The sequence below is a fragment of the Erinaceus europaeus genome, chromosome 2 (genome assembly GCF_950295315.1).
Source record: "Erinaceus europaeus chromosome 2, mEriEur2.1, whole genome shotgun sequence".
Classification (NCBI taxonomy): domain Eukaryota; kingdom Metazoa; phylum Chordata; class Mammalia; order Eulipotyphla; family Erinaceidae; genus Erinaceus; species Erinaceus europaeus.
The window spans coordinates 7,358,170-7,373,653 of NC_080163.1; the positions used below are offsets into that span (position 1 = coordinate 7,358,170).

Consider the following 15,484-nt stretch of genomic DNA (forward strand, 5'->3'; position numbering starts at 1 on the left):
AATTGGGCCTAGTAGCTTTTTATAAATCGGAGACTCCCCCAACTCTTCATCTGCACTATTCAGGCCTTTAGTTTCATGATTAGTCAACAATTTGTTTGGCTTTATATGTTAACTCTCTTTTCAGCCACCAGGTTCCAGATGCTAACATGATGCCGAGACTTCCCTGGACAGACAACCCCACCAATATGTCCTGGAGCCCCACTTCCCCAGAGCCCCAGCCCACTAGGGAAAGAGAGAGGCAGACTGGGAGTATGGATCGACCAGTCAACACCCATGTTCAGCGGGGAAGCAATTACAGAAGCCAGACCTTCCATCTTCTGCATTCCATAATGAGGCTGGGTCCATACTCCCAGAGGGATAAAGAATAGGAAAGCTATCAGAGGAGGGGATCGGATATGGAGTTCTGGTGGTGGGAACTGTGGAGCTGTATCCCTCTTATCCTATGGTTTTGTCAATGTTTCCTTTTTATAAATTAACAAAATAAATAAGAACAGCAAGTCTGTGCCAACAATGAGGTATCACCAGGTGGAGAGGAAAACTAGACTTCACGTGAGGGATGGAGGGAGACTCCTTATACAAACACAATGGAAACACCTTATGATCCAGCAGTACTATGCCTAGGCATTTATCCAAAAGATAGGAAGACACTACCTTCAAGGGATATATGCATCCCCGTGTTCACAGCTGCATTATTCACGACCACCAAAATATGGAAGCAACTTAAGTGTATCACATGGGGGAGTGAGAGAAGCTGCCGCCCTCGTCCGCCACACACGGGCATCTCAGACACACGTCCTGCGCTTTACCAGATGAGCTATCTGAGCTGTCTCACCAACCACGCCACAGATTACGTACGGAAACTGAATGACCATGGGCCGGGTGGTGGCTTACTAGGTCAAGCGTACATAGTTACCAAGTGCAAGGACTTACGCAAGGATCCAGGTTCAAGCCCCTGGTGAAGCAGGGCTGCTGTCTATCTTTCTTTCTCCCTCTCTATTTCCCTCCTCTTTCAATTCCCCTCTGTCCTATCCAGTAAAATGGAAAGAAAATATATGGCTGCCAGAAGCAGTGGATTTGTAGTGCTGGCACCAAGCTCCAGTGATAACCCTGGAGGCAACAAAAAGAGAAAAAAAAGAAAGAAAGAAAGAAAGAAAAGAAGGAAAGGAAAAGAAGAAGGAGGAGGAGAAGGTGAAGGAGAAGAAGAAGGGAAAGGAGGGAAGGGAGGAAGGAAGGAAGATAGAAAGAAAGAAAGGAAGAAGGAAAGAAAGAAAGAAAGGAAGAAGGAAAGAAAGAAAGAAAGAAAGAAAGAAAGAAAGAAAGAAAGAAAAAGAAAGAAAGAAAGAAACTGAATGAGTGCTGTCAGGAACTCCTCATTGCTCACCACCCTTCCTGCACCTTTCCAAGTTCCCAGAGGACATGAATATCCTGGCAGATGCTGGTTCTGATATGAACAACAGTGTTTTTTTAAATTTTTTTTTATTTATTTAAAAAAGGAGACACTGACAAAACCATAGCAGAAGAGGGGTACAACTCCACACAATTCCCACCACCCCATCTCCGTATCCCATCCCCGCCAGTGTTTTGAAGTGGAAGCCTTCAGCTAGTAGCAAGGGAGCAAAGCCAGCGGGGTTGAAAGCCATGGCTGGCGGGGGAGCTAGACTGGGCAGAGTGGGAGCACAGCCCCACCAGCTAAACTGGGCAGAGTGGGAGCACAGCCCCACCAGCTAAACTGGGCAGAGTGGGAGCACAGCCCCACCAGCTAAACTGGGCAGAGTGGGAGCACAGCCCCACCAGCACCCTGCCCCCACTCCACACCGGCGCACTCACATGGGATACACACGGGCTCTAGAGCTTCTGGCTTCCTTGGCCGAAAAGCTGCATGCTGCATAGGAATAATCCTGGTGGTGTCTGTGTTGGAGGGCAGTGTACGGAAAGCAGCACCCTCCCCCTGCACCCTGCAAGAAGCCAGAAGGGACCAGAGGAAGAGCGGGTGTGTCTGCATATCCTGCCCAGCTCCCTCCCGCCCTGACTGCAGAGGCTGTGGTGCAGATGCAGGCAAGTGTGACACCTGGGGCTCAGGCTGGAGCTCATCTTCTGAAGAGACTAGAAAGCTGGGAAGACCTGGCCTTGTCTCTCTTTCTTGGGGGGTCTACACGGTTTGTACTTTCTTTTTTTTCTTTTCTTCTCTGCTGTTATTGGATAGGAGAGAGAGAAATGGAGAGAGGAGGGGAAGACAGACACCTGCAGACCTGCTTCACCACCTATGAAGCAACTTCCCTGCAGGCGTGATGGTTTTTATTTTCTTCTCCTTTTCTGTCCTTACTTTCTCCCGTTAAATGGTCTCCCAGAGTGGTCCAGGAGATGGTGTGCAGGGGATAAAGCACTGGACTCTCAAGCATGAGGTCCTGAGTTCAGTCCCCAGCAGCACATGTACCAGAGTGATGTCTGGTTCTCTTTCTCTCTCTCTCTGTCTCATTCTCTCTCCCTTCCTATCTTTCTCATTAATAAATAAATAAAATCTATTTTTTTGCCCCCAGGGTTATTGCTGGGGTTTGATGCCAGCACTATGAATCCACTGCTCTTGGTGGCCATTTCTTCCATTTTATCGTATAGGACAGAGAGAAATTGATAGGGAGGGGAGATAAAGAGGGAGAGAGAGAGACCTGCAGACCTCATCATTTGTGAGGCTTCACCCCTGCAAGTAGGAAGCGGGAACTTGCACCCAAGTCCTTACCCGGGTGTGCCACCACCCGGCCCCTAATAAACAAAATTTAAAAAAAGGGGGAGTCGGGCGGTAGCGTAGCAGGTTAAGCACATGTGGCACAAAGTGCAAGGACTGGTGTAAGGATCCCGGTTCGAGCCCAGACTCCCCACCTGCAGGGGAGTCGCTTCACAAGCGGTGAAGCAGGTCTGCAGGTGTCTATCTTTCTCTCCTCCTCTCTGTCTTCCCCTCCTCTCTCCATTTCTCTCTCTCTGTCCTATCCAACAACGATGACAACAATAACTATAACAATAATAATAATAATAATAATAATAATAATAAAGAGTGGTCTGGGAGGTGATGCAGTGGATAAAGCATCGGACTCTCAAGCATGAGATCTTGAGTTCAATCCCCCGCAGCACATGTACCAGAGTGATGTCTGGCTCTTTCTCTCTCCTCCTATGTTTCTCACTAATAAATAAATAAAATCTTAAAAAAAAAAAAAAGAAGGAAGGAAGGAAGAAAGAAAGAAAGAAGCCAGTGCTGGGAGCAGGCAGTGGCAGACCTGGTTGAGCACACACATTATAGTGCACACAAGGACCTTGGTTCAAGCCCATGGTTCCACCTGGAGGGGGAAAGCTTCACTAGTGGTGAGGCAAGGCTGCTGGTGTCTCTCTGTCTCATTCCCTCTTTATGATGTCCCTCACCTCTCAACTTCTCTCTGTCTCTATCCAATAACAAATAAAATAACTTAAAAAAGGTCTCCCTGAATGACTGACTCAGTCTAGAGCCCCAGTTAGCTGCTCCCACCTCCCTTTACATTAAAACGATTCCTGCCACAAGGTGGGAACTTTATAAATGCATGAATAATAAGAATAATGACTATTAATATGATCACTTTCACCAGAGCGTGACTCAGCTCTGGCTATTGGTGGTGCCTGGAATGGAACGGGGCACCTCACATGCATGTCGTCTGCTCAACCACTGTGCTAGTTAATTATTCTTAGAACTGATTTGGTCTGGGTCAGGGAGCTAGCTCACCCTGTTAAGAGCAGCAAGTCGGACAGGGAGTAGGGGTCCGGGGTAAGACAACACATGGATTTCTAGTGCCTGCCTGAGGCTCTGAGGTCCCAGGTTCAGCACCCTACCCCCACTCAAGCCACCATAAGCCAGAGCTGAGCAGTGCTCTGTTATAAAGAAAGAAATACCACCAGCTTCCTTGCCTGAACATTGCAGACTGCAGATCAACTCCTGGTGCCACCTTATGCCAGAGCTACAGAGCTCCCCCCCTCCCCTCCTTTCCCACCCACTTCATTCTTGTAATAAATCCTGTGGGGAAAAAAAAAAAAAAACAACTAACAAAAACAAACATTAAATTGATGTGTTCTATGTCTGTACTGCACATGAGCACCCAGGATCTGAGGCGGGTGGTTCCATTCCAGGGCTGACACCTGTGCAGACGCCATCCCTACCCCCCTCCTGCGTGATTCAATAAAAACATGGTGGAATGAATCACAGGGTGAGAGAGAAAAAAAAACTGATGCCTGCAGCACCCAGGGGCTGATTCGTGGTGTCACAGCGCCACCTACTGGCCCGAGGACACAGGTACAGCAGTTCTGTTCCTTTGTTGGGGCTCCTCCCATATTCTGGGGTCAGGTGATCCCGACTTGACTTGCCAGCCAAGGACCCCACAGGCTCTGCTGGGCAGGTTGCTGAGACCCTGCCGGGTGGGGTCTGGCCCTGCTTCATTCACCTCATGCGCTGCTGCAGATGCCTAAAGCTTCGTGGGGCTTGAGTCTCAAGGCCCCTTGCAACACGGGGGCCTGTGGAGGGACATGTGGGCTCTGCCCAGTGGACCTCACAGCTCTCCAGGGCCTGTGCAGGGAAGAGCCGGGGAGCAGAGGCATTGACCCAAAAGCCGTCAGCCTGGGGGTGGGGGTGGGAGTGGTGGAGCAAAGTTTGTGGTCCGGGAGATGGCTCAATGGATAAAGCACTGGACTCTAAAGCATGAGGTCCTGAGTTCAATCCCGGGCAGCACATGTACCAGAGTGATATCTGGTTCTTTCTCTCTCCTCCTTTCTCATAACTAAATAAATAAATAAAATTTTTTTAAAAACCCAAAAAACAATGAGCAAAGATCAAGCCCGGGGCCTCACTTGCAGGGGGACGTCTCACCAGTGGTGAAACAGGGCAGCAGGTGTCTCTTCCTTTCTCTCTCTCTCTCTCTCCCCCTCCATCTCTCTTTCCCCTCAAATTCTCTTTTTCTTTTAATGATAAATGACAGGTAATCATGTTTATTCCATCAAGTATTTAGATAAAAAATTGACATTCACACTGCTTTCCCTTCCCACCCCACTTTCAGTCACTACCCATCAAGTTACCCATCAGTACCCACCAGGCACTTCAACTGACCACAGGTGCTCTGTGACCCTCAGTCATGATAATGAGGTCTTTTCATTTAAAAAATGTACGTATAGGGCTTTCTCCTCTCAATTTCTCTCTCCCCTACGGGGGACAAAGAAAAGCCAACATCCTTCCACAATGCTATCAGGACCTGTTGTGGCAGGAGAAATCACAGAGGGCCTCTATGGACTTTTTATTCTATTTATTTATTTATTTATTTATTTATTTATTTATTTGCCTCCAGGGTTATTGCTGGGGCTGGTTCTTGCACTATGAGTCCGCTGCTCCTGGAGGCTATTTTTTCCCTTTTGTTGCCCTTGTTGTTTATGGTTATTATTGTTGTTGTTATTGCTGTCATTGTTGTTGGATAGGACAGAGAGAAACTGAGAGAGGGTGGGAAGACAGAGATGGAGAGAGAAAAGACAGACAGACACCTGCAGACCTGCTTCATCGCTTGTGAAGCGACCCCCCTGCAGGTGGGGAGCCTGGGGCTCGAACTGGGATCCTTACTTTCGTCCTTGCACTTTGCACCATGTGTGCTTAACCTGCTGCACTGTCTGGCTCTATTTATTTTTTTTTTAAAGATTTTACTTATTCATGAAGAAAATTAGGAGAGAGAAAGAACCAAGCATCATGGGAGTCAGCCGGTGGTGCAGTGGGTTAAGCGCACATGGCGCAAAGCACAAGGACCAGCATAAGGATCCTAGTTCGAGCCTCCGGCTCCCCACCTGCAGGGGAGTCGCTTCACAAGTGGTGAAGCAGGTCTGCAGGTGTCTGTCTTTCTCTCCCCGTCTGTCTTCCCCCCCCCTATTTCTCTCTGTCCTATCCAACAGTGACAACATCAATAACAACAATAATAACTACAATAACTACAAGGGCAACAAAAGGGAATAAATAAATATTCAAAAAAAGTTAAAAAAAAGAACCAAGCATCACTCTGGTACATGTGCTGCCGAGGACTGAACTCAGGACCTCATGCTTGAGAGAGTCCAGTGCTTTATCCCCTGCACGCCATCTCCTGGACCACTGTTCTATTTATTTTTAGCAAGAGGCAGAGAGAGAGGTCCAAAGCATTACAAGTTCATGTATGTTGCTGGGGAATCAAACTCCGGCTCCGGACCTCATGCTTAAGGGTCCAACACTTTATCCACTGCACGACTTCCTGGGCCTTTTCTCTTCTTTTCTTTTCTTTTTCTCCCTTCCCTCCTTTTACTTTCTTTCTCTTTTCCCAACAGGGTAATTGCTAGGGCTCTGTTTGCATGACACCACAGCTCCTGGAGGCCTCTCTGGCCTCTAAACAGAGAGGATGAGGGTGAGACAGAGAGAACTTGAGCATCACGTCACCATTCATGGAGCTTCTTCCTGACTGAACGTGTGGTGGTCCAGAGCTCAAACTTGAGTCCTTGTGCATGACAACGTGTGCACTCTACCAGCTGAGCTATCTGCCAGCCTGTTATTGAAATTAAAAGATTTATTTACATGTCACCATGGGCAAGGGTCCAGGTTTGAGTCCCGGCTCTCTCTACCTGCAGGGGGGAAGCAAGTCCTGTGCTCCTCCTGACCCACTGCATTCTATAATCTGTGGCTCTGGGATCTTGCAGAGAGAGAGAGAGAACAGCAAGGAAGCTTCCAGTAGCATCATGGCACCTGCCAAATGGTGTCTGGGCTCCAACGTGGGTCTTATACACAGCAAAGAACATGTCCCACTCTTTATGTCCAGACCCACTATGATATTCCTTCATTCCTTCCTTCCTTCCTTCCTTCCTTCCTACCTTCCTTTTTCTACCAGGGCTATTGCTGGGGCTTGGTGCCTGCACTACAAATCCACTGCTCCCAGCGGCCATTTTTTTCTTTCTATTTTTATTCGACAGGACAGATAGAAATTGAGGAGAGGAGATAGAAAGAGAAAGACATCTATAGACCTGCTACACCACTCATGAAGTGGCCCCCCACACACACACACACACAGGTGGGGAGCATGGGCTCAAATCTGGGGTCCTTGCACATGGTGATATATGCACTTAACCAGGTGTGCCACTGTCCAGCCCTATTTTTCTTTTAATTAATTAATTAATTAATTAATTAATTTTACTTTTTTGCTTTCAGGGTTATTGCAGGGGCTCGGTGCCTGCACCATGAATCCACTGCTCCTGGAAGCTATTTCTTCACTTTTGTTGCCCTTGTTGTGGTTATTATTTTGTTGTTATTGATGCCGTTGTTGTTGGATAGGAGAGAAATCGAGAGGAGGGGAAGACAGAGAGGGGGAGAGAAGGACACCTGTGGATCTGCTTCACCGTCTGTGAAGTGACCCCACTGCAGATGGGGAGCCAGGGGCTCGAACCAGGATCCTTACACTGGTCTTTGCGCTTCAGGCCATGTGCGCTTAACCTACTGCCTACCTCCTGACCCCACCCCCATTTTTCTTTTATTATTGTTACTATCATTTTACCTGAGTGCTGCCCAGCTCTGGTTTATGGTGCTAAGGATTGTACCTGGGACCTCAGAGCACCTCACACCTGAGTCTTTCGCAGGACCATTATACTGTCTCCTTAGTCCTATTTATTTATTTTGCCAGCAGGGTCATCATGGGGCCTCCCAGTGCTCCCAGAAGTCTTTTTCTTTTTAATTATTGACTGTAACTGAAACATAGAGAAACTTTTGGGTGGTGGCACACCTGGTTAAGCATGCACACACACATTACAGTGTGCAAGGACCCAGGTTCGAGCCCTCAGTCCCCCACCTGCAGAGGGAAAGCGTCACGAGTGGTGAAGTAGGGCTGCAGGTGTCTGTCTGTCTCTGTCCCTCTCTATCTCCCCCTCCCCTCTCATTTTCTGTCTCTATCCAATAATACATTTAAAAAAGAGAGAGAGAGAGAGAGAAACTTTTGCATAGCGACACCAAGTACTAATCATTAAGTTGATGATTTTGTATGGCCCTTAAATAATGTTGTACATAGTCAAGTAACCTGAGGTGGAAAAATATGTTCCTCAGCCCTGTTTTATAAGGAACAACTAAAAGTTATAAGGTTGAAAAATCAACGGACGGGAAAAGATGGCAAAGAAAGACAAACCACCCCTACTGGTATCAGGTGGGTGTGAAAATTAATGTCACCCAAGGACTCCCAGGGATGGCAAAGCCTTTATGTAAACTCGGGTTTAGTGGCTTTACAGTTTGCTACAATACTCAGTGCTGCTGTGACGGTGCGAAAGCTAACAGAGGCACTATATAAATAAATGAACATGGCTGTGTTCCAATAAAACTTTATTTGTAAAACAGATAGGAGCCAGATTTGGCTCACTGGCCCCTGAATTAGGCAGAGTCCACTATTATATAATGGCAAAAGGCATAACTGAGACATAAAGTTTTAGTCATATCTCTACAGGACAAACAAGAAATGGTATAAAAATCTCTGGAAATTCAAGATCTTGCTTAAGAGAAAAAAAAATCAAATTTCAGGAAATCCTGATCCAGTATACCAAATTACATGAGAAAACAGATAATTTTCTCATTAAACTCAGTGGGCTGACATAGAATCTTCTATCAAAAAATGTATATCCTTTTTTCAGAGTAATGGACAATATGTAAATATCAGTCTTGTATTTAACCACAAAGAAAAATTCACAATAGGCAATGTTTTCAGGTTCCATTTACCAGTACTTAGTAACCTTTGAAGTTATATTATTTCAGATGCAGCTGGTTACAAGTTTACAAAATGTCTAGCCAAAAGGAACTCTGGCCATTCAAGTTTACTATTCCTTTCCTTTCTTTCTTTTACGAAGTTCACTTTTCTTCCTAACAAGGAATAATTCCAGAATTTACCTTGTAGCTTAGTGTGGTCAGGGCCTCTCTGATGTCCTGTTTACTCTTCTGGTTCCAAAATGACCACAGTGACTGCAGACACTCTCACAGGAAAATGTTTAAAAGTAGAAAACGAGAGAAGGGAAATTGTCCTAATATACTGGTCTCTTCTGGATGACGAGCATCAGTCTGAAAGCCCCTAAAGATTTCTGGACAATACTGCCTTAACACCGGAATGGATGGGCCATCCCCATCTGGGAAGGAGGCTGAAAAGTGAGCATCTGACATACTCAGAGTCTAAGGCAAAATGCCGATGCTGGTGACGGAAAGGAGAGTCAGGTATGATAGCTGCATAGCAAACTGACATCTGGCTGTGAGAGACAGAACATGGAAGTTAGAAGGCATGTCCCTAAGTCTGCTTTGCCCTTGGATCAGGAAGAAATAAAGACGGGCTATTGAGAATACCAAATTTTCTTTGTTTTCTCTTAATGTGCTCATGCATTATCTGGGCTAGGTGATTTCTTCCCTGACCTTCTGCATAGTATAGCTAGTACATTTGAGAATAATCTTTTGGGTTTTCAAGTTTTCCTTGCATGTAAAGGCCATACACATTCCTTTGAAGAACAGAAGGGAAAACACAAAGCAGAACTCGGGCTGGGTTTTGGTACATTGCACCGAAGTAAAGGACTCTGGGGCAGGGGGTGGAGGGTTCAGGTCCTGGAACATGATGGCAGAGGAGGACCTAGGTGGGGGGCTAGAGTGTTATGTGGAAAACTGAGAAATGTTGGGGGTCGGGCGGTGGCGCAGTGGGTTAAGCGCATGTGGCACAAAGCGCAGGGACCGGCGTAAGGATCCCGGTTCGAGCCCCCAGCTCCCCACCTGCAGGGAAGTCGCTTCACAGGCGGTGAAGCAGGTCTGCAGGTGTCTGTCTTTCTCTCCCCCTCTCTGTCTTCCCCTCCTCTCTCCATTTCTCTCTGTCCTATCCAACAACGAACAACATCAACAATGACAATAATAATAACCACAACGAGGCTACAACAACAAGGACAACAAGAGGGGGGAAAAGGGCCTCCAGGAGCGGTGGATTCATGGTGCAAGCACCAAGCCCAGCAATAACCCTGGAGGAGGAAAAAAAACAAAAAACTGAGAAATGTTATACATGAACCAACTACTGTATTTTACTGTTGACTTAAACCACTAATCCCACCCAAAACAGGAAAAAAAAATTCCTTTGAGTAACTTCAGCCACAACACACGTCTTAGCATATAAAACTGTGTCATTCTTTCATTACCATTGGGGGGGGGGATGCATGATTTATTTCCTTGTTAACCCAAGAAACATTTGGCTGGGATGTTTATTTGCTTTTTCTTCTTTTAATTCCAAGAAAGATAAAACTTTTTTGACAACTGACACCATTACACTGTGGTTAGAAATATAAATATGTTAGAGACCATGTTCTCCTCAACATTTCCTTACTCGACAGCCATGGTCTAAACAACTTACATCAATGAAAGTTATCCAACATAAATTTTATGACATGGGAAAAAAAAATGGATACCTCGGAACAAAAAAAGGCATCTCACCTGCAATATCTTCTTGCTTTCCGTGTTAGAGCAGGATGGCGTGAGATTTAACTCATGGGCTTTCCCCACTGCTTCCATTCCTGTGGCCGCTTGCTAACGTCAGTTTTTTGATAACTACTAAGGGGTAAGTGCCGGTGGGAGGCTTTTCTATCTTCACCTTGTCCACCTGTGTTTCTCTACCACGTGTTCTCTGATGCTGGACAGTAGTCGCTTCTTGCTTTAGTCTCTTCTCATGTCCCTTACTCTCACAGTTCTTTTCTTTCGTACGGCGTGCCTGGTGTTGAAGCAGTAGTGAGCAACGACTAAAGGCCTTCCCACACTCCTTACACTCAAACGGCTTCTCCCCTGTATGAATTCTACAATGGGCGGTGAGATGGGAGACCCGTTTGAAAGCCCTCCCGCACACCGTACAGGGGTAGGGTTTTTCTCCGGTGTGAATTCTTTGATGTTGCTTCAGCTGTGAGCTCACCCTAAACGTCTTCCCGCACGCCTTGCACTGGTGGGGTTTCTCGCCCGTATGGATCCTCTGATGTCGCCTCAGGGTAGAGCCGTGGTTAAAGGCTTTCCCGCACTCCTTACATTCATACAGCTTCTTGCCAGTGTGAATCGTCTGGTGTTGAACCAACTGGGACCGGTGACTAAACGTCTTCTCACACTCCTTGCACAGGTAGGGCTTCTCACCACTGTGGATCCTAGAGTGTACTTTGAGGTGTGAGACCCGGCTGAAAGCCTTGCCACAATCCTTACACTGATAGGGCTTCTCACCAGTATGTATACGCTGGTGCTCGATCAGCTGTGAGCTCCGGCTGAAGGCCTTTGCACAGTCCTTACACCCGTAAGGCTTCTCGCCAGTGTGAACTCTCTTGTGCTGAATGAAATTCGAACTGGAATTGAAGGCCTTCCCACATTCCTTACAACCATAGGGTTTCTTGCCAGAATGAATGTTCTCGTGTTGAATGAGTCGGGAGCCGTACTTAAAGGCTTTTCCACATTCCTTGCATCGGTGAGGTTTCTCATTCGTATGAATCCCTTGGTGATGGACAAGGAAGTCCTCTTGCAAGAAGCCTTTCCTACGGTCCTTATATCCATACGTTTTTTCTCTAGTGTGAGTCTTTGTATAAAAGGTAAAGGGTGCAGGTTGGACAAAAGAGGGCGTTTCTTCACAACGGAGGCTCAAATGTCCATCTGGATTTCCCTGCTGTCTGTCAAGCTGGCCTCTGAGTTCCCAATCATCTTGGAAACTCGAGCACTCAAGACTATACCTGGTGAGGTTTTCCACTGTTTCCCAAGGGGGTGACTGCATTTCATAAACACGCTGCTTTGGAGATAGCACCTTAGTATCATACCTGGACTCCAATACTGAAAAACAACAACAAAGGCCAATATGTACTTGTTTTTCCATCTCTAGAGAAAGGAAGACAGTAAAACTTGCAAAGTCTGAGGGAAAGAGAGAGGCAGGCTGGGAGTATGGATCCACCTGTCAACGCCCATGTTCAGCGGGGAAGCAATGACAGAAGCCAGACCTTCCACCTTCTGCATCCTACAATGACCCTGGGTCCATACTCCCAGTGGGATAAAGACTAGGAAAGCTACTCGGGGAGGGGATGGGATATGGAACTCTGGTGGTGGGAACTGTGTGGAGCTATACCCCTCTTATCCTATGGTTTTGTCAATGTTTCCTTTTTTATAAATAAAAAAATAATAAGTGGTCCGGGAGGTGGCGCAGTGGATAAAGCATCAGACTCTCAAGCGTGAGGTCCTGAGTTCAATCCCCGGCAGCACATGTACCAGAGTGATGTCTGGTTCTTTCTCTCTCTCCGCCTAGCTTTCTCATTAATAAATAAAATCTTTAAAAAAATAAAAAAGTAGTATCTACTCTTGTTGAAAAATAAGATCAGAAGAGAAAACACTAAGCAGAACTTGGAATGAAGTTGGTGTATTGCACTAAAGTAAAAGATTCTGGGGTCGGTGTTGGGGGGGGGTGGTTTCAGGTCCTGAATCATGATGGCAGAGGACCTGGTGGGGGTTGTACTGTTAAGTGGAAAACTGGGAAATGTTATGCATGTACAAACTATTGTATTTTCCTTTATACTGTAAAACATTATCCCTCAATACAGAAAAACAAAACAAAACAAAAAATTGCTAAGTGTGAATTCAAAGCAATACCTGTAAGATCTTGAATGTAGCTACATAATGAGAAGATGGACAAGCAAAGCAAAGGGAGAGGAGATGCCACAGAAGAAAAGAGGGAGGTAGTCAGAGAGGTTTTTAAGAGCAGTGCTAAAATGTTTATGTAGATCAAAATCACACTGTGAGCGGGGATTGTAAAGAATTCAGGTTTAGTAAAGAGTTGAATAGGTTACAGTCAGACTTTGAGAAAAGTAGCATGGTAAAGAGTGTACTAAGGGGGACCAGGTGGTGGCGCACCTGGTTGAGCACACGTATTACAGTGCACAAGGACCCGGGTTCGAGCCCCCGGTCCCCACCTGCAGAAGGAAAGCTTTGCAAGTGGTGAAGCTGCAGGTGTCTCTCTTTCTCTCTCCCTCTCTATCTCCTCTACTCTCTCGGTTTCTGACTGTCTCAATAATAAATAAAGATAATAAAAAAAAAAATTTTTTAAAGAGTGTACTAAAAAAGGTGTGACTGCTTAGAATTTAAGATATGTTTAAATATCACGTATAACAGGATGTTATGCTGCAGTTAAATATTTAGTACAGTGGTATAAAGACTAGGAGATTACAAGAAAATACAATACTAAAGGGTGTTTTAGTATGTTAACATGCTCTATAAAGAGGTCCGTCAGGGCACAACCAGGTAGAAACTGAGTGTCATACACAGATAAAAGACGCCCCTAGGACCTGTGTTCTGGGAGAAGAGCCAAGAGCTGCTGTTCCCTATTCTGGGAAGAATGCCAGGCCTGCTATTTGAACCAACACAACTGAGTGGTGGTCCACTCAAGACCACCCCTCTGGAAACCCTGGAACCCTCCTTGGAATTCCCCATCTAAAATCAGCCAATCTCTCCTGACATTCGCTTCTGTAATCGGTGCTCACCGCAGTGCCCACCCAGCTTTAGGGTCTAAATAATCAGTAGTGTTCATACTCGGGGTCTTGGGTTCCCAGTGCCAACTGGACTCTTGGCCCGGCTGTAATGAACTCCCTTCACCTTCGCCCACCTGAGGCACCAGTCACATCTATACTTTGTAGAATGCTGCCTTGATTCGGCTCGGAGAAAATTCCCCATCAATAGCACAGGTGAGAGAGACAGCGTGATGGTCATGCAAAAATACTCTCATGCCTGTGTTAACCCTTCAGCTCCAGCACTCTGGTGAGTCCATTCCTAGCTCACAGGACTCCTCAATTCCCTATCGTGCGGTGCACCTCCTTACAAAGCTGCAGAACTGAGATACAGACCAGGGCCCATGAGAGAGAGCACATGTGCACATGTGCCCATAAGTCAGGGGAGACATACACCTTAAAGCAAAAGTACATGATAGGTTGTGGTGACCCAAAACAGCAAGCAAGTAGAAAGGCAAAACAAACAAACAAACCAAAAACAACACCCTGATATGATACTTACACACCTTTCCCATATTTGGGAGCTACTCTCTGCCCTGATCCAGCTTTCTAGTGCTATTTCCAACCCTGACACCATCTCCCCAGATAGTACCTCTGGCCCACCTGCATGTTAGCTGTCAAGCTCAGGCAAAAATTAGTAAGGTCATGGGCTCCTTAGAATATACCTAAAATTTTTCCAAAATCTAGACCTCAAATCTCATCTGCTATATTCTTACCTTTAGGTTCCAGCTTATTAAACAATTTGTTCTTTTTAAAAAATTTTTAAAAGATTTTATTTATCTATTTATGAGAAATGATAGGAGAAAGAGAAAGAACCAGACATCACTCTGGTAATTGTGCTGCCAGGGATTGAACTCAGGACCTTATGCTTGAGAATCCAATGCTTTATCCACTGCGCCATCTCCCGGACCACAAACATTTGTTCTTCTTTATATCTTAATGCTTTTTCAGACACCAAGTTGCAGATGCTATCATGATGCCAACCTGACATCCTTGGGCAGCTGACCTCAACAGTGTGTCCTGGACCCCCACCTCTTCCAGAGCCCTGTGCCACTAGGAACAGGCTAGGAGTATGGATCTACCTGCCAACACCCATGTCCAGCGGAGAAGCAATTAGAAGCCAGACCTCCCACCTTTTGCACCCCATAATGATCCTGACTCCACGCTCCCAGAGATAAAGAATAGGAAAGCTTCCAATGGAGGAGATGGGTACGGAACTCTGTTGGTGGAAACTGTGTGGAATTGTACCCCTCTTATCCTATGATTTTGTTGATATTTTTTATTTTATAAATAACCACAACAAAATATACTCTCATGCCTAAAGCTTTGATTTCCCAGGTTCAAAGCCCAAGACCATTGTAAACCGGAGCTGAGCAGTTACTCTGGTAACAGAATAAATTCCATAGCTACCCTACAAGGAAGAAAAACTGAAAGAATGCAGCAGACCAGGGAACATAAAAGTCAGCCTGGCAAGCAGAAGAAACATTCTTTGAGAAAAACATGTAATTATGGCCAAGTGGAAGTTCTGATGTAGCAATTAAAGTAATCAAACACTACTTGGGTCATTTCAGAAAAGTGTGTGTGTGTGTGTGTGTGTGTGTGTGGGAGGGGTACTCTCAGCTACCTCTAATGATCTGGTTTTATTTATTTACTTATTTATTTCCTCCAGGGTTACTGCTGGACTCGGTGCCTGCATCATGAATCCACCGCTCCTGGAGGCCACTTTTTCCCCCTTTTGTTGCCTCGTTGTGGTTATTATTATTGCCATTGTTGATGTTGTTCATTGTTGGATAGGACAGAGAGAGATGGAGAGAGGAGGGGAAGACAGAGAGGAGGAGAGAAAGACAGACACCTGCAGACCTGCTTCACCACCTGTGAAGCGACTTCCCTGCAGGTGGGGAGCTGGGGGCTCGAACCGGGA

The 15,484-nt window shown here is 46.0% G+C and overlaps 1 protein-coding gene across 1 annotated transcript in view; it reads right to left on the reverse strand.

Annotated features, from left to right (window-relative positions):
- The window catches only part of LOC103123650 (zinc finger protein 420), a 98,712-nt gene that overhangs the window by 73,071 nt on the left and 10,157 nt on the right, over positions 1-15,484 (reverse strand). Inside the window, 2 exon segments of the mRNA XM_060175932.1 lie at positions 6,803-6,812; positions 10,790-11,845. Of these exon segments, the coding sequence (XP_060031915.1) occupies positions 6,803-6,812; positions 10,790-11,845 (1,066 nt within the window).